The sequence below is a fragment of the Scomber japonicus genome, chromosome 19 (assembly GCF_027409825.1).
Source record: "Scomber japonicus isolate fScoJap1 chromosome 19, fScoJap1.pri, whole genome shotgun sequence".
Lineage (NCBI taxonomy): Eukaryota > Metazoa > Chordata > Actinopteri > Scombriformes > Scombridae > Scomber > Scomber japonicus.
Genome location: NC_070596.1, coordinates 22,011,112 through 22,029,723, shown reverse-complemented (window position 1 = coordinate 22,029,723; position 18,612 = coordinate 22,011,112). Strand labels below are relative to the sequence as shown.

General features: G+C 39.6%; 1 protein-coding gene across 1 annotated transcript; it reads right to left on the bottom strand.

Annotated features, from left to right (window-relative positions):
• Positions 1-959: 959 nt before the first annotated feature.
• usp20 (ubiquitin specific peptidase 20) lies at positions 960-17,395 on the bottom strand. The gene is made up of 26 exons (XM_053340219.1): positions 17,227-17,395; positions 16,888-16,994; positions 16,195-16,248; positions 15,839-15,901; positions 15,583-15,723; positions 15,309-15,411; positions 14,661-14,730; positions 14,434-14,547; positions 14,077-14,176; positions 12,095-12,608; positions 11,783-11,932; positions 11,479-11,591; positions 10,976-11,148; positions 8,787-8,881; positions 8,639-8,672; positions 8,457-8,502; positions 8,172-8,352; positions 7,880-8,006; positions 7,622-7,791; positions 6,772-6,853; positions 5,482-5,590; positions 5,291-5,393; positions 5,135-5,203; positions 4,881-5,049; positions 4,326-4,457; positions 960-2,997 (listed from the first exon to the last, which is right to left on the bottom strand). Exons 2-24 carry the CDS (start codon positions 16,963-16,965, stop codon positions 4,892-4,894), a joined length of 2,847 nt encoding a protein of 948 aa, XP_053196194.1. The 5' UTR covers positions 16,966-16,994; positions 17,227-17,395; the 3' UTR covers positions 960-2,997; positions 4,326-4,457; positions 4,881-4,891.
• Positions 17,396-18,612: the final 1,217 nt, after the last annotated feature.

Sequence of the window (18,612 nt, the reverse complement as noted above, 5' to 3'; positions counted from 1 at the left end):
AACAGGCAATTTTAGCTATACAGACCAAAACAAAATCACCTTGAGATTGGGTTTCATTCCACACATATGTCAGGTACATACAAATAAAATAATGCTGCATAGGGTCAGTATGATACCATATGTCCATACATCACACACAGAATGAAAACCTTAACCAAGGTATAGAATAATAGGTGTCCATCTCCTCATAAATGTGAGCACTTTTATCTGTAACTGGACAGTCATATGTTCCATCAGGTAGATGTGTCTGATTTTTTGTATCCACTGCACATTTGCAGTTGCCGTCATCAACACTATATGCATTAGATAGTGCTGACCAATGGTAAAACGGGGTTCAAGTGCTTTGTCCAATAAAAATAGTAGTGGGTCCAGGGAGAATGTCAGTTCTTAAGCTTTTCTCCATTTCTTCCTTTATATATTTCCAAAATGTCTGTATTTTGGGGCAGTCCTAGAAAATATGGTTATGATCCCCAACCATACCACAGTTTCTCCAACATCTGTTCGTCACATGTCACTAGGAGAACCCTAAAGAACCTTGATGGTTTTAAGCCTGTTTTTTTGCTTGCAAACAATACCACTAGCATTATCATAGGTATCCATAGACTGTAAATGCACCATGCTAACCAAGCTAATGGCTATGTGAGAGGTTCAGCTTCACCCTCTCATCCAAATATAGTCAACTATGGCTCCAAAAATCCAAGATTTTGAAGGTCAAAATGAAAAACAGTCATCAAAGATATCAAAACAGGCTTTTTGGTTTGATATGTGTAGTTTCCAAGATGAGACACCCTGATGACATCACCGGGGTTACTTTCTCAGACTTAACAAATCTCCTGCAGCAGTCCGATGACTATTAAATTGACATTTACATGTAAGTAAGTAATCCCCTTTAAAAGAACATCAAAATTTTCAGTTTAAATAAAGACACATGTCAATCAAAGACCAGGCAATTTTAATCATTTCACCAGTCATGAGTAATTACATCAGTTATACAGACATTAAGACATCCCATTGAATTGAGGTCAACCACTTAAATCCCATGTTCTCAAAACATCAACATTATCATGACCACAACAGCCACACTGTAAAACTTTGGAAAAACAAGAGTCAGTGAAATCCTGTTCTGCATTCTGCAGCGTGTCACGATACTACTGACGATTCTGTCCAACCAAAGCAACCCTCGTCTTTTTCCACTGAAAAATGAAATGGGAATCTCTCACGCATAGCTACGCGCTGTAACACAAGCAAACATAAACTCACAGGTGGGGATAATTAAGTAATTACCACTCGACATTTCTTAACACTGCAATATAATATGATGCACTGCCCCATTCTGTACTGTCAGCTGTTCACCAGTAGGTGTCCGATAGCCGTCCAGTATATCTTTGATGATACAGCTTGAATTGCACAAAGATCATTGCACTTACGCCCCCCAAAAAGTAGCTAAACATAGCACAGACATCCTTATAGTATTAATATGATCTCTTGTAGACACAGTCTTGATGTGTGTGTGAGAGGAAAAAAACACAGCAAAACAGACAATTGGACAAATCAAGAGTCCTCTCCTTCTCCTTCATAAAAAAATGATTGATTGCTCTTTGGACATGAAAACTAACAAAACAGGGAGACTTGAATTACTACAATGGTCCAAAATTTCCACAGACAGGGCTGACATTTTGACAGGTCATACTGGGAAAATTACAGCTCGGCTGCCTTTAGGTTCTCCTCCACTAATAAGCATGTTTTTTTAACTAACATCACGCACAGCACTGAGACATTTAAAGTGAGTGGAGGGATCATCTCCTGCCATAACAAGTCAAACTAAATGCGGTGAAAAAAACGCTAAGTAAAAAAAACAAAGCTGAAGGTAAGATGTACTGTCCTTCTGTGTGAATACTGCATGGCACCTACAAAATAAAAGCCAAGCAACAACAACAACAACATTCATTCTTATTTTCAGTCATTTGGCATTGTAACTTTAGTTTCCTGTACACAAATAGGCTTCAAGATGTTTCTGACACTCCTTTGTATTTACTAACACGTCTTGATGCGGTTTAGTGGAATAGCTGAGCAGTAATATTTATCTCCTACATCTGGAGGTTTGTCTGTGCCAATCAAATAATTAGAATAACTATTTAAATGATTTATTATTGATAAACATAAAGATTTAAAAATGTATCACCTGTTACCACACAATAAAGTGAAATTGACTGTAGATTCAGTGGTTGTTTTAAGACAGGATCGTAAAATAAAATGTTCATTTATTTAATACCGTCTTATTATTTTTTTGGTTTGGTAAATGGTTAAAATGAATTGTGCTATCCAAACATAGAAAAAAAACACAGAAAAATCATTAATATCTTTTATTTTCCTGGGTTTGGTTTTCAAAATTGGTATTTTTTTCTTTTTAATTATAATTAAATTAGACTATAAAGGGTGATAGAGAGGCATCATCAGTATCATGCATTTACCAGGGGTGACAATGCTAGGTTTCAACTGCTTAAAAATATGGAGGCAAACCTCTGCAGATCTGTACAATAAAAAAGGCAAGTATGTGATTTATCTACAATGACATGGGAGACTTCTTGATTTATTTGCTGCACTCTAAAATGAGATTAAGGATCTACATAAATACATCACATTAAATGTAAAGTGATATTCAGATTGAAACAGCAAAAAATTAAACTACTTTGTAAGGGATTAAGTATTCACTCAAATTATTATAACCTAAACAGCTGACAGGGATTATTTTGTTGAAAATCACCTGACAAAAAAACAACTAACAGACACAAAGTAAAAAAAAGATTTATAAACAGACCCGACTTTTGACTTTAAAGTCTTTAGCAGGTGGCGTTATTATAAGCAAGGTGATCGATTCCACAGTGTGCAGTCGCTCAAAAATGCTCTGAGCAAATCTGCATTTTTGCTGATTTCAATGGCGATGTGAGGAGCTGTTTAAACTTGCACAACACACTCTGGGTTACCAGTCTGCTGTGTCTGCGATCAAAAGATATAAAAGAGGGAGAGGTGAGATCTGAATCAAAGTTCTCGAGATCAAGCGCTGCAGTTATCACTTCCTGTGTGAGGTTTCAACAGTAAAGCAATCTGCAGACACACCATTGCTTTTTTGAGTCAATACCTCGTAATGTAATATCTCTACAACAAGATTCATTTTTCAAACAACTGATGACCAAACATGCACGATTAAGAAATTAAGTAAGAAAATAGACTCGATTAAATAAATAGCAATCATATTGTAAATGTTTTTTTGTCAACACCGTGCTGTTTGTGCCTGTTCTTTTTGTGATGTTAGAATAATTTCCCCTGCTAAACTGTTACCTGGTGAAAAAAAAAAAACATTTCGTTTAACACTGACCTCTCTTGGTTTGAACAAATACTGCATTATTGGTGAAAAGGGAATTCTCTTTTTCATGAACCATGACTCAGAATGTTTCAGAAGAATTACAAACTCATCAGAAAATTATTTTATCATCATTCCTGGTAAATTTACAGCGTTCTTGCACCACCTTTTTTCATAATCATCTTTGTATGTTACTCTTCCTCCATGACTGAAATTAGGTTCTCTTTCAGATATTTTCTACTCTGTTGATATTTCTACCTATTTATCTAGATATATAGTGATATATCTACATATTTATGTATGTTTTTAGGATAACTACTAATTTCAATAATTTTGAGCACTTTCATTTGTTGTTGTCTATTTGAAGAAACAAACTCGGTACCTTATCCTGTCAGAGAAAGGTCCTACTGGGTCAAAAAGGTGTTGCAACAGCATGCACTTTGAAGCTTTTCAAATAGAAATGACCCTCGAAATGGTCACACATGCATGCTTTGTGGTTTCTTATGGTTCACTAGTCTGACTTAAACCTTCACTGACTTAAACCAACAAAAGACTTCCATTCCTGAGGGCTCAGATACACTGTGTATTTAAGGTTGGAGGTGAAAGAGTATGACATATGGAAAATCTCTCACTTGTTGACTGAACTTGTTGCTATGCAGCTAGTAATCAGGCAAACAACAGAAAGCTTATAGATGTCTCTGGGTTGTTGCTTCCAATGAAGAAGAAAAGTACAGTCCTCAAACTAAACCTCATACTGCTCCCCTCAGCGTCCTGGTCGGTGACACCATCAGCCGTCTGCCCTGCCATGGCTAGTTTAGCAGTATGACACCTAGTCACTACAGCAGCCACAGAAACACCATAGCTACCAAAAGCAGCTCCGGAGATGTGACACAACATCTTATTTTACACCTTAACATAGAGGATTGGAGTTATCCCATAAATAAACTACATGATATTTAAGTACCATTTCATCCTCTTGCGTCAAGGCTTCAGTATAATGCGTTGCTACATTTACAAAGTGCTCACAATGAGGCTTCGTCGCCACGGTGCAAATTCCTCAGCTTCCTGTGAGGGCAGGGGTTGGAAATCAGAAGACCTGGGGATAATGAAAAGGCAAGTTCAGAAACAAGTTGAGAACAAGCTAACCCTTAATGCGCCTTCACCTCAAACCGCCAAGAATTAATTTACTGCTGTTTATTAGCTAGATGTGCCATCTCCATTATTCTTGGCCACATGAGTAGATATCCAGCGGTTTGCTGGTCAGAAGGAATTTATGAGCTTGTGCTTGACGTAAGCAAAGTGGGTGGAAATATTTCATGTTTCAAGATCTGCAACAAACTCCAAAACCACAGCTTCCAGTAAATCGCTACACATTACCCAAAGTACATTCTAACACGTGACTCTATGCGACTGTGTGTGTGTGTGTGTGTGTGTGTGTGTGTGTGTGGAGGGATGATGAAGGATTACTATGATTTAAACAAGCACTGAAAAGTGTTTCCCAATGTGTAAAAATTCCAACCTCTCTTTATCTCAAAGCGCTCTAGTCTCTGCCTCAATCTTCCTCTCGCCGTGGAGACTGTCAGGGTCAGCCGGGGCCACAGTCTGTCTCACTGCAATCTCAGGGCCTCCACTATAAATACCCAACAAGTACTGCCATGTCTCCTCTGAGATCTGACCATAGTCTGCACCTGGGAGCAAGCACACACATCAAAATGGTTTTATTGACCGTCTGTTTTTAACCTTTATGTCCTTTCAGTGAGTGCAGAGGTTTACCTTGCTTGAGTTGTATGTGTCCTCCTTTCATAACACCAATTTTGCTGTTGTCAATGGGACCAGGGGGCTCTGAGGAAACAAATCATAAAACATTCTTGTACAGAGAGAAAGACCACTTTTATACACTAGTGTATTTGTCTAACTTTAGTATCATACCGTTGTCTTTGCCCTTAACAAAGCTCTCCCACTCTCTGAACCACTGCATGCTGATACACAGGATCACTGTCGGAGCCTCCTCAGCCTGAAACTCTTTGTTCAGCTACAGAGAAGAGAGCACAAAGCAATAATGGCACAAATATTCACGCACACACACACATGCACGTAAATCTTAGCATACATGCTTTTACCTTGATGAAAGTGTCTATTTCTGTTTTCCTGCGTTTAGCCAGAGCTTCAATCTCCACCTGGCAGATGGCGCACATATACAGGTGGTTGACTGCAGGGCCACCCCCAAAACTGGGAACCGAAACAGACATTACCGAAATTTAACACAAAGATGTGAAAAGACAGTGATACGGACTGATGATGAGGAATGTGAACAAATGAAAATCTGTCAATTAACCGTCATTGTAGAGAGAGCCACATAAGGTCAATAATATCTAAAGAAGTAAAGAAAAACTCAAAACACATCGATCACACTCCTAACTGGTTACTTTCAGGCTGACAAGTTTTAGTAGCATCCACAACATATTGTAGTGAACTGGCTATAATAGATTCAACGTAAAAGCCTTCTTGAATTTAAGCTGCACTTCTTGATTTGTTTTTTGGTGATTTGGGGGCAGCTGAACAAGTAGTAAACACAACACTGACAAATTATCACCTTATAAAGTCTTTATGGTAAACACTCTTAACAAATAGTTATCTATATACACATCTAGCAGACATTGGAGTCATGTTTACGGCCACTTGACAGATTTAAGTCAGGCACTGACTCTGTTTGGATCTGTTTTAGTCATCCAACTACTAAGAGAAATATCTGTCTAGAAACCAGCAAATAGTGGGTTTAACAGAGTTTTGCAGTTGTTAAATATTTTACATGTTAAAATATTGGTGGGTTTGTCACTATGAGTGACTCCGTTCACTTTACAAATAACCTACTTCTCTGATGCAGATTTAGCTGCTGTCTGCTCTCAGCAGATTGTATTAGCATGACTGCATATTGTTTCATAGTTTAGTCTACTACAACCAGTTCACACACAACAGGAGGGAGATAGCAGAGCCAACAAAAAACAGCCAACTTGTAATTACTAAAAGGAGGTTGATGTGAAAAGTTTTCCACATAAACTAGGATATTTGAACATTGGAGTGGTGTGCTAGTAGGTAAAAACAAGTCGATAATGGATGCAGACTCCTTAGTTTGGGGTCCCAGTACTTTTCTAATATGCTATCCCTATCCTCAGTGTTTCTCTTTATTGTAAACAATTAAATAAAGTCATAGTTAAATCTTCAATTGCATATCTGATATACAGTATACGTGCAAACATCATTGTGTTAAAGCAGTGCACCATGTTTTTTTCACCAAATGTTTTCAGCTATGTTGTCTTCATGAGGATGGTGTCTTTCCTTTTGACCTGAACAATATATTGAAGAGCATCACTGTCATTTACTGATATGGTAACATGTTGCATTTTTTTTACCTGTTGTAGAGGTACTCCCAAACATTCTGGGGAACTATCACAACCAGGTCGTCTATGTAGTGGTATTTGTTAGGGGGGATCCCTAGACAGAGAGAAAATATGTTAAGAGTTAAAGTGGGAATACTTTTCTGGCCAATACTGGAGACCAGTGAGAATTGTAACAACACTAGATTTTTTTCTCCTCCAACAGAAAAAATCCCAATCCTTACTCCCACAGTTCTCTTGAACAATGACAGCCTTTCAAAATCATTACATCATTATTTCCTTATAACAACATGAAACATAGCAATTAACCATGGAACTAATCCAAAAGAAACATCCTGTTCAAACCTAATACATCATGATGTCAAATACTGTGTTAATAGAGCACCTTCGAATTGTTTAGGGAAAGAACAATCTTTAATAGTCTTAAGAGATGTGATATAAATGTACTGTTTTGAAAGCCTAGCAAAAAAATAAAAACAATTTTGATAGATAATATCCATTTCTTCCTGAAGTTAATAGGGATTTAGCATTACACTTCTGTAAAGCTAGGGACTCACAAGAAACAAGTTGTTTTTGCCATGGCCAGGGTCTTCTGAGCCTTTAGTCCTTATAAGGCTCAAGCTACAAAAACATTGGATGTTTCACTTCCCATAATACAACCAACAGTTGCAAACTTGACAAAGCTCCTCCAGAACCACAACTCATACAACTATTGTGTCAGGCCAATACACATGACTAAACAAAATCAGTGAAGTTCCCACTTAAGGAGCTGTTTTCTCAATGTGATAAGAGACAGAAATGTGGTTGATTAAGATTTTAAACAAAACCAAAAAGACACCACAAAAAAAAATATATATAGACACACCTCCATGCTGACAAAGAAATGTATGGTTGCTGATGGGGCCTGGTTCAGCAAATGTGTTGAACTTGTTGAGCCACTCTCTGGAAATGTAAAACTGTAGCAGGCTGGGCTCCTTCATATTGGCCAGAGCTACCACCTTCTGCCTCTCTCTCACTGACTCCTCACTGCTTTTCCTGCATGAGTCCAGGAAAAAAAAACAGTCAGTGTATCGGACATATTTTTATTAAATTGGCATAGATTCAGTATAAATGTTTGACGCACCTATAGAACAACACATAGGCTTCTGCATTCTGCACCACTGTCTCATGGACTTCTGTGACATACTGGTCATCAAATTCATACCATTGGCCATTGATCACATTCTGACAATAAGCTATGTAGTGTCCACCTGCAATACCAAAAGGAGGGGGAGAGGAGAGAAACATTGATGTTATATTGCATATAGAAGGAAATCTGATATAAAACATGTTTGCTCAGACTATAAGATATCTTAATTATCAAGGAAATAACCGTTGAAATGCCCCTATCTATAGAAACCGAAGTTAACTCATACTTCCTGCTGTTCCATGGTGGCAAATGACTGACAGCAGATCGTAAGTGGTGACTTGGGATGGACTCTCTTTAGCCAGGAAAGGTCGCATGTCCAGGCCCTCCAGTGGGAAGGACACATGGCTGCTAATCTTGAAGGAGTACATAACTTCGTGCCGGAAACGTTTCAGATGAATGCACAAAATCTGCACAAGAAAATCAACACTTCTTGTAGTAAACCACAAACGAAACAGAACCTCTTATCAAGAAAAGAGATAACTTTTTTTTTTTTTAAGAAAAAAAGTTGTACCTCAGGCAGTCTAAGCACTTTGCAATATTTGACACCATTTCTCAACCTGTAGAAAACAAAACACTATTTAAATACATTACATCTAATTGTTTTTAAAATGTATTCTTAGCATGTGACTTACAAATCTGTTCATTAAAGAGAATGTTTCTAGTTCTAATGAATGTCTCACTATATATACTCACTTTTTACATCTCTCACAGCTGTACATGTTGTCTCCTGTGAAAATAATGAATAAAAAAATATATTTTTAACTTAACTTTATATAACTCCACCATATAAAATCTATGTTAAAGAGAATGCAGTAGACGAGCACAGTATAGTAATGTTTACCTTTAAGTTCATCTGCAGCAAAGAAGGCAGCGAGGCAGTCCTCTAGGGTTACCATGGGCCCCCAAAACCAAGTGGGGATACATGAGACTACAAACCTGTTCAGAGGCACAATACAAAGAGAAAGTCATCATTGCAACCATAAACAGCCACAAGGTCTCCTTGGTCTGTATCCTGACACCGGTCATACTGACAAAATAACCTTCATGTGGGTCAGTGAGTTGAAACCACTGAAAGAATGGAAGTTGTTTCCACTGCCCGCAAAAGCAATTTCCCCTGCAGCGTTACGAGCTACTAACAGGGTCTGTGATGGCAGTAAGTACAACAAGGGAGTTTTCAGACACAGAACAACGTTGTAAAGTTAGCAACCAGTTTATTCGCTGTGTCTTTCTGACCACCAATAATGTTTTCAATCATCTGAAACCCTACTCATGCCTGCATTCACTCATTGTTTGAGCCACTTTGGTTCTGCCCAACACTGAGATATTATTACTTTGTAAAGTTGTGAATTTGCAAATAGTGGTTTATTTACACAATCGTATTTCTGTCCACCTTGTGAATATAAGTCTAATATTCACTCTACTTTTAGCTCTGTTTTGGTCTCCACCATCTCATCAAGTAAATATCTGGCTCTTTAGATGCTAAATGCTCCACTATGTTCACCAGCTGGTTATTAACTCTGTCTCTCTGCCATTTGGTGCTGGGTAGGTAGCTTACAGTGGGTTTATCAGAGAACAGGAAATGCAGAGTCGGGTGATAATTCTCTGTGAAGTTGTCAAGGCATCGTTCTCATACACAGTCATTTGATGACGTATTGTTTCGAGCGCCAACGTAAGCATTAAAGACCATGTAGATAAACAGCCTGTATTGCCCGAGAACTGAGGAAGTACAGTGCTTGCTAAAAAGCTGTAACCTTGCCACGTAAGACTTAAAGCTGAATTACGCTTCTGCACTGAGTTGCTGTGTGGAGGATCGATAAACCTGAAATCAATATCTATATACTTCATATTCCACTTCTGCAACACTGTCACACCAAAATGAGGAATCAGGGCTGTTATGACGAAAGTGCTTATGAAATCTACTCTGGAAAATGAGCAAAAGGCATGCAAAGGCCTGTTTGTGCGTCTCTGTCCTAATAGTTAGGATGACGACGACGCAGATGTAAACATGAACAATGCACTTGGCAAAGGAAGTGATTCTACCCTGATGTCTAACAAGAAGCATCCAGCACTCTTTATCAAAGGAGTCAACTCATATAAAATTAAAGTATCTCAGGAAAGACTTTGCTGACCAGAGCTGCACTTCTTTCCACTATTAAAAACCCTCTACGTCCCTTAAAAATGCTAAACACTCCTGTCGGGCCATCTGATGTCTCAGCTCTGATATCTTGCTCTAGTGCTTAAGCTACATAATCTGTCCAACCTATCAGTCCTGGACCGATTCCCTGGGATCCTGAAGGCCCTGTCACTGAATGGACCACACGCACAGTTTTTAAATAAGCTATGAGGCGCGCACGAGCAAACTCCTGAAATCTGTCAGGACCACAGTCTTCATCATTTTATCGTGAAGGTAAGGTAAATGGAAATGAACATCAACAACAAAGGTCAGTATCAAAATTGTCATTATACATTGAAAAGAGGATGACTAACCAATGACTCAGCCTTAGCATTTCTGCTTTCTGTGACTAGTAAGGAGAAAGCATGCATCATGCTGTACCACAGTAGCTCATCTGACGTGATATTTTTTGCCAATTTCAGGAGACGTGTAAAAAAACACACAAAAAAAGGTCTCCTGTGTTGCCTTGAAAGATTTGGCGCAGTTCTGATACCTTCATACCTGCATCTACATCATCTGTGGCAGCTTCTGGGGCTGTATGTTTGGTCTCCGCAACCACAGACCTTACTGGGTGCAAATTCTTAGAAGCCTGCGATTTTAAAAGGCGATGCAGACTGACGTAAGCCATTAAATGTGGTTAAAAAGAAAAAGTCAAGATTCCACTTGCCCTTTTTCTTCATAAGAAATAATGAGTAAGATCTGTAAGGACCATGTTTGAATAATTCAGAGTGAAACATAAATGAAATGGGTAATGAGTAAATCATGGCAGTAAAATCAGCCTATAGATATATCTAGAGTCAACTGAATTTATTTCCGCTGATTTCTTCGCCTCGGACTGCTAAACGTGGTCCACTGACCGGCGTATGGAGTCCATGATGTAGGAGATCCATCCTTGCGAGCCGTAAGTGTCTGGACACACGCCGGTTTTGACTGGTAGGTTTTGATGGATGGAAGAATGGAGCTTGGCCAAGTCCTCTTTTCCAGGAATAGGGAGGGACAAGTCCTGGAAGGTTTCCACTGTAGTAGAGACCTGTCACACATTCAGAGAAATGGGTCGAACAGAATACCCTAATCAGTAGGAGTAGGCCTTAACACATAATGTTACAGAGTGGTTCAAGAACTATCTACCTAAATAAATCAGTGTGTTGTAGATGAGTGATTTGGATAAATAAATCATTTAACATCTGTTTTCAAAAATAAACGTGTAAGATAACCCTAACCCTCACACAGGCCATACTTTCATCAGAATTCCACTTAGACCAAAAAAACAAAAACATTATTATTCATCAGGTCATATAATGTAGTTTCTGACTATGTAAGTAGCTTCCCCTGGTGTTTAAACATGTGAAGCACAGCTCACCCTGTCGCAGGTTAAACACTGGACCAGACTGAGAATGGAGCCATCGAAGATGTCCGAGATCACGCTGCGATAGTGAGACTGTTTCTTCTTCCTAGAAGTGAGCAGCAGCTGAGCTGGAAAACAGAGCGAAGAGGATTTTAGAGGACAAACAAAGTATTGTTGAAGCTGATATTAGAGATGATAGTGAGACTTCCAAATTCAAAAAGCACCTTAACTCATGTGACTTAATCAAACATGTCACTGGTGCAAATGTGCATATCTCCAAGACAGAAGTTTATCTATCAAACCCGATATGTTTCCACACCTTTCTTGAAGGAGTATGCGGGTCCTGCAGAGCGGAGTGGGCTCGAACGAGGCGGACTCGAGGACAGTTTGGGATGCAGCTCCTGAAGGGTTCTCACAGGACTGCAGGGAGTGGACTGTGGCTGGGTCATTGACGCTTCATTGTCTGGCACTGGAAAAGAAATTGCCTTATGATGATCAAACTTAACAATTTAGAGAAATGTTTTGCTATAATGCTAAAAGATCATGTTTTTCAAAAATCAAATATTCACTATCCACAATTTGTAAATCATGTGACAAAGTCCCATCATTATCTTGCTGATCCTATTATTACCTGAGATGTGGCTCCCATCGCCTTGCACTTGCTCTGTATTAGATGACTGGTTGTTCTCTTGGCTTTGGACCTCAGTGTTTGGGGTTGATGTGCATTCCTCTTCCACTGCTCTCTCAGGAGCCCCCTCATCCGCTGCTGTATCCACATCTGCATCCTCATCCATCTCTTGTGAACCTCCACGGAGAGGCGAGCCAGACACCCGCCTCTCCTTCAGCCTCTCCTTCTCCGAAATCACCCCAGCTGGACTGACACCCACGATTCCCCCCGCCGGTAACCTGACTCCATCACACTCATCCTGCACGAGTAGCTCACCTTCCCCCAAGCCTCCTATCTCTCCCCGGTCGCTGCTGGAGCCAGAGTCGCATGATAGGAATTCGTCCTCAGACGGGGAGCGCTCTCCATCTCCTCTTTCCTCCCCATCGCTTCCATCCCCGCTCATGTTGCACTCTGTCAGAGGCTCCTTGAGCTCCTCATGCAGCTGGTCCATCAGACAGCGCAGGAACTCCTGGGTGTCCTGTTGCGAAGTCCAATCACAGCAATAAAACACACAGAGTCAAAAATTAGGATACATGAGAGTGGCTTTTTATACAGAGACATGGGTAACAAATAAATGTGAGCTTGACCGTTTCAAAACAGGAATATGAAAAGAGAAATGTGTGAGTAATAGTGTATGGAGCATATATATATTATTGTATATTGGTAAGAGTTGATACAAGGCAAACATATATACTAATATCTATAACAGATAGGCGAAGGTCTTGGCTATTTAAAAATGTTTAACACTTGTCCCTCACAATCACAATCAAACAAAAATGGACACTTTCAATTCAACATGCAGGCTTCAGACAAATATGTTAACATTTCGAGACTGGACTGCAAGGACAGTTCAGTATCTTACACAGAATCAGATCATTCATTCGTTTTCTTAACCCCCTAGAGGGTCACGGGGGAGCAATCAGCTGACATTGGGCAAGAGGCGGGGTACACCCTGGACAGGTTGCCAGCCCATCACAGGGCAAACATATATAGAGACAGACAACCATTCACACTCACATTCACACCTACAGGCAATTTAGAGTTGCCAGTTAACATAACCTGCATGTTTTTGGTCTGTGGGAGGAAGCCGGAGTGCCTGGAGTGAACCCATGCAGACACACGTCACACTAAAGTGCGCCACCATGACGCCCGAAACCAGATTATCTCGACTCAAATTAAAGTAACATCCGTTGTTTACTTGTTATTTGATAATTCAGTATGGGAGATTTGTTGTCTTACTTCTCTGAATTCAGATAAAGTCATAGCGGCATTGGTATACTGAGATATGCGCATAGCTCGAGTGTTACGCGCTTTGATATTAGATCAAATCACAGTCGCTGCTTTATCTGATTTTTGGTAAATATGCTGTTGCTCCATATTTCTTAAGTCTTCATGCTGAGTCAAGCGATCACATTACTGGCTTGAGCTTCATATTTAGCACACAGACACAAGAATAGTATTGATGTTTTAAGCTCTTGGCAAGGAAATGAATGAGTGCATTTGCCAAAGTGTCAAATTATTCAGTTAATAAATACAGTATCAGATTCCTCTTATAACGTTGGATGGACTAAATACACACTAAAGTTTAGAGCAACTTCAGACCATGTTTTAATGTTAACATGCCCCCTTCACAAATTGTTAATAAAGACATCAGACTATATCAATCTTATTACACAGGTCTTCTCTGCAGTTTTCTACATAGAGCCATAAAAAGGACTATGACTTTTCTATGACTATGAACTGTCTCTGCAGAAGTAAGAGAACTAGAAAATTCCCCACAAACTGCACAATACAAGCAAGTAAATAACTCCAGACAAACCTTATGATTGTTAACAAAACAAATGTAGATCTTAATAGCAAAAAAAAAAAAAAAAAAGCGAGATAATACACACGGGTTCACAGGACAAGATTGTGGCAAGCTGTTGAGTGATGCCAGGTGTAGTTACCTGCTGGGTACTTGCCCCTACCTGCTGAGCGTAACCACGAAACATGGGGTTTACTAGTTTGATGCCATGTGACAGACTGGTAGGAACGACATAGCTGGGCCTAGGAAAGAAGAAGCCATGAGGTATTATACTACAGTTGTATGTTTATGCTTCCAATTCTTACTGTTTAATGTTTGTTTTTATGTAAAGCATATTGAGTTGCCTCTGTGTATGAAATGTGCTATATAAATAAAGCTGCCTTGCCTTGCCTACAGTTAGTTTAAAGTATTATAAATGATTCTTTAATACATAATAGTCTAGTTTTTCATTTAAAAAGTGGTCTCAAGCTGTGTTATATTATTACAATGAGTTTATTACCGTTTTTTATGCCAGAGTTCTGAGATGAGTTTCTGGTAGCTCTTACAGAGAGCCGGCTTTTTATCGGTGCGAACCAATCCACTGCAGTCCAAGAAGAACTGAGTGAGAGGAGGACTGTTGATGACAGACAACAACACAGCTGTTTTATAAGGAAATCACATACATCACACATCCCACACACAACCCCCGGTTAAATGGCCAGATGGTATGAGAGGAAGTGACCTCACCAGTTAGACAGAGCTTGAAGAGCTGCGTTCATGTAGCAGGAGTTTCCAATATTTTTCATTCCTGTCAAACCTACAAACAACAGGAGAAGCAAACAACTGTAAAGATTTTGTGTTGCAATGAGGAGTCAAAGCTTTCAAATTAAGCTATGTTTAACATTTTTAAACAAGCCACAATGAGAGACACCTCAGAGGGTTAAATATCGCTACTAGTCTGAATTAAAAGAAACAGGGTTGGTAACTATTCTAGGCTGCAGAGCAATTATATCTCTTAAATATGGCAGCTACAACCCACTAACACGAGCACTTCAAAGAATCCAAAAAAGAACAGATTTAAAAGGTTTTTCTGCATATTTATAGACCTAATTCAATATAGACCTTGTATTAAGTCTATATTTAAAATATAGACCCAATCAAGTACTTCACCTCAATTTAGAAAAAAGGAATTAACAATTCCTGAGGTTTTTTTTTTAGCTTACTGATGTGGCACAAAGCAACAGTATGTACTCAATTTTAGTTGATGCTTATTGCGGTTTTCTGTCCTGTTTTAAGACAGACTTATAACTTAACAATCACAGATGTGTCTGATTTAAGGAGCTTTAAGTGTTCTGTTGTTTAGAAGAAGAAAAGTTGAAAGTGTAGATGGTGTACCTCTTGGTTTGAGTTCATCTTCCTCTGACTCTGAACCTTCCTCTTCTGCCACAGCAATTGGTACTGCTTTAAGTGGGTGACCTACTGGCTGAGGCGTTGCTTCCTAGGAAAATGATTAACAGATACTATAATTAAGGTTGTGAATAAAAAAAAACAACAACTAGTTGTGTGATTTTAAAAATCTGCAGTTGTAGGTGCCTTCTATTTTAAGCCATCAAGAGGGAAGAGACAGAAAATAAGGAGGAGAGCCGGCCTCGCTGGAGTGACGTCTTACATGCTCTGTGGCTTTGCAGTGGTGCGGCGCAGCAGGGACGGGCACCAGGGCAGGCCTCTGCTCCAGGAACACCTCCCGCTCACACACATAACACCAGATCCTGAATGTTGTCAGGTTCACTGTCAGATTATGCTTTTTAGCCTAAAGGGGACACACATGGTAATTCAACAAACACTTACATTTACCTCTTTTTAATAAACTGATGACAAAAAAAGAGCAAAATCTTGCAGGTATGTTCAGTGTGGGAGGGTTTTACCTGTGCGTGTAGAGTGCTGTGATCAGAGTAGGACTCTCCACAACCAACATATGGGCAGTCATTCTACAGAGCAGAAACACAGGCATACGTTAAGTGGTTTAACCCATAAATACATTTCATGCAAGACTGACAAATGTCATTCAAAACATAAAAAGCTATTTATAGTTACATTTATGACTCACACTGTCGTTAACTGACCTTCTTATTTCAAAGGATTTACAATTAGTGCAGTGGTGGTTGTAGCTGAAGTAGTTTTCATTAATGCGATACGGTGCCTGATCTAAACCAGCGGTTACATTTTAAAAAGGTAAAAAATATCAAAACCATTTTAAACAGGATTTGAGTCACAGCCTTACCTGCAGACAGGCCCAGAGGTTTGGGCCTCCTGCTCCGCATGACTGGCAAGTTCCCTGCAGCAAGAGAGAGAAAATATGAGTAAGATAAAATAGCAAGCAAGCAAAGTTTCTTTATATAGCATCTTTCATCTGCGTTTTCATCTGAGTCCACAGCGACTACAGACCTCAAGTTTATAGGGAGACTGTTTCAAAGCTTAAGGGCTTAAGACAGGAGTCTTAAAACATGCCCGCGAGATACACTTAAAAAAAACCCTAGGTGGATGATTTAAGTGCTCAGCTCATGGTGTGGGGGTGCAGAAGATCCATAATATACTGTGGAGCCTGGCCATGAGGGGAACATTTTTTTTAATGAAATCTAAAATTAACAGGAATACAGGTACAATAAATAGAAAGGAATAGAGTGTTGTGTTCCATCCAATACCTGGATGCTTTACACCAAAATAGGACAACATATCAAAGCTTGTAGCACATATTCCAGCTCATGGTGTCTCCCATACATTGAGGACTGATGGACCAGAGACCACGATATCAATCATGCAGCAGCCTTAATGGACGTACATTTGTTTTACTTAGACTGGTAACTATGGTGCACACACACACACACACACACACACACACACACACAGCCAATAATCTGGACTGAGCATCTTTGACATTGTGCATGATGTTTACTGTAAATGGATTAAAACCCACCTTGGATTTCTGGAGGAGGTCCTCTTTGGTAACCTCTCCTATGGTGTCCAGGTGGGGACACATGTCTTGTTCAGCCATGGTTACTCACTTTCTTCTTGGGGGGACGTCTGTTAATATGACAGGACAGTGTGAAAAAAAAACCCCAACACAGTAGAAATTCAGAACACAAGCTAGCAGAGTCTAGCTCCCCCCGATGAACAATCACATGCACCCTCGTCTCTGAATGATAGCTCAGACATAAGTGAAATATCAATGACATTATTCAGGCCATCTTTTTTTCACAGTAACAGCCAAATCTACCTACAGTATGTGACAGCTCTGCAAAGTGAAAGGCCTTACCAACGAAAGCTCTGCAATCATCAGCTGGCTGCAGCGATGATAACAGCTGTTTTTGAGTCACTTGTGTTTACCAACAGAAGCAGCTGAGACGATGAATGTCGCCTAAAAACAAAAGTACATTCCTCTTATTAAACGAGCCATACTGGATGAGAGATAACGAGGAACGGAGCCGAGCTGAGCGGTACGATATCCCAGCCCACCATCCTCAAACCAAACAACTCCCCCCCTCCTCCCATCCACAGCACAGCACAGTACGGCACGGCGCAACACGGCACGGCGCAAGGCTGGAGGAGGTAACACGGGCGACGTCAGATATCACGCTGAAATGCGATTGAAATGCTTTTTTCTAGCTTGTTAGTGTGCGTATATTTTGTAACGTGTGTTTTAATTATTCGGGTAATTTAAACCACTATCCAAGCTGATAGCTGGATTATTATTTACATTATTTGAATATTTTATTTAGCAATAGTACAAATACAAATATATATAACCTGTTTACGGAAGGGACGTCATGTTGTACGTCTGTTAAATTGGTCCGTGGATACTTGTCAACGTGTGCGAAATATACACAAATATTCAAACATGAACAGTACTTTACTTTTACAAAATGTCTCAGCCTCTACATATGCACTTAAATATAGTTGGGAAATACGTTTGTATTAGCTTTTTCACGGATAGTTCATACGAGGAAATCATTGTAACGTAGCCTTACCGGTGTTATGTCGAAGTCTGTCCCCCCTCGAATAATGTTCCCCTTTCCGTTAAAATGTGTTTCCCATAACAACACACCGGCGGTTGGAATTAGGTTACGGTAACGGTAAACTGGTAAATGGGTTAATGTAAACTTGGGCAAAGGTTAAGCACCTCAGAAAAACGACTGGTTGGGATTATGGAGAAGGGGAGGACACATATCGACGGGAGAACAAACTTTGACATAACACCGGCAACCATAGTTTAATACAAACTGGACACACGAGAAAAAAACAGCAAGATCCTTTGAACAATAAATAATAAATCTGCCGACTAGCACCCCTAAGCCATAACGCCAGTGTCTTTTTGTTTCATCCGTAGCGTTACCAGAGGTCGAGATATGTTCTGTTTTATGAAGCTAAACTATCTGCCCACTGTCAATAAATGAGCACTAGTCGCCAGGCAACCATCGGACACGCCAGGAACTTGGGAGTTTTTACTAGTTTTTATTACATGTTTTTAAATAAATTGTATAAAAACGTACACATATTATCCATATTTATATACTGTCCAAATATCTACAGTTGGACTTAATTTACTTTAATTAACAATTCACTAGGCTATATAAGAAGGCAGGGGCGATTCTAGGATCAGACCTTTAGAGGGGTTCAGCTCCTAATGAGAATTTGACATACA

Coding starts and splice junctions, on each gene's coding strand:
- usp20 (XM_053340219.1), bottom strand. CDS start 16,965: ATGGCTGAACAAGACATGTGTCCCCACCTGGACACCATAGGAGAGGTT. Junction 8,673..8,786: donor TGCTGCAGATGAACTTAAAG/GTAAACATTACT, acceptor TTATTTTCACAG/GAGACAACATGTACAGCTGT. Junction 5,591..6,771: donor TGGGAGTACCTCTACAACAG/GTAAAAAAAATG, acceptor TTCGGTTCCCAG/TTTTGGGGGTGGCCCTGCAG.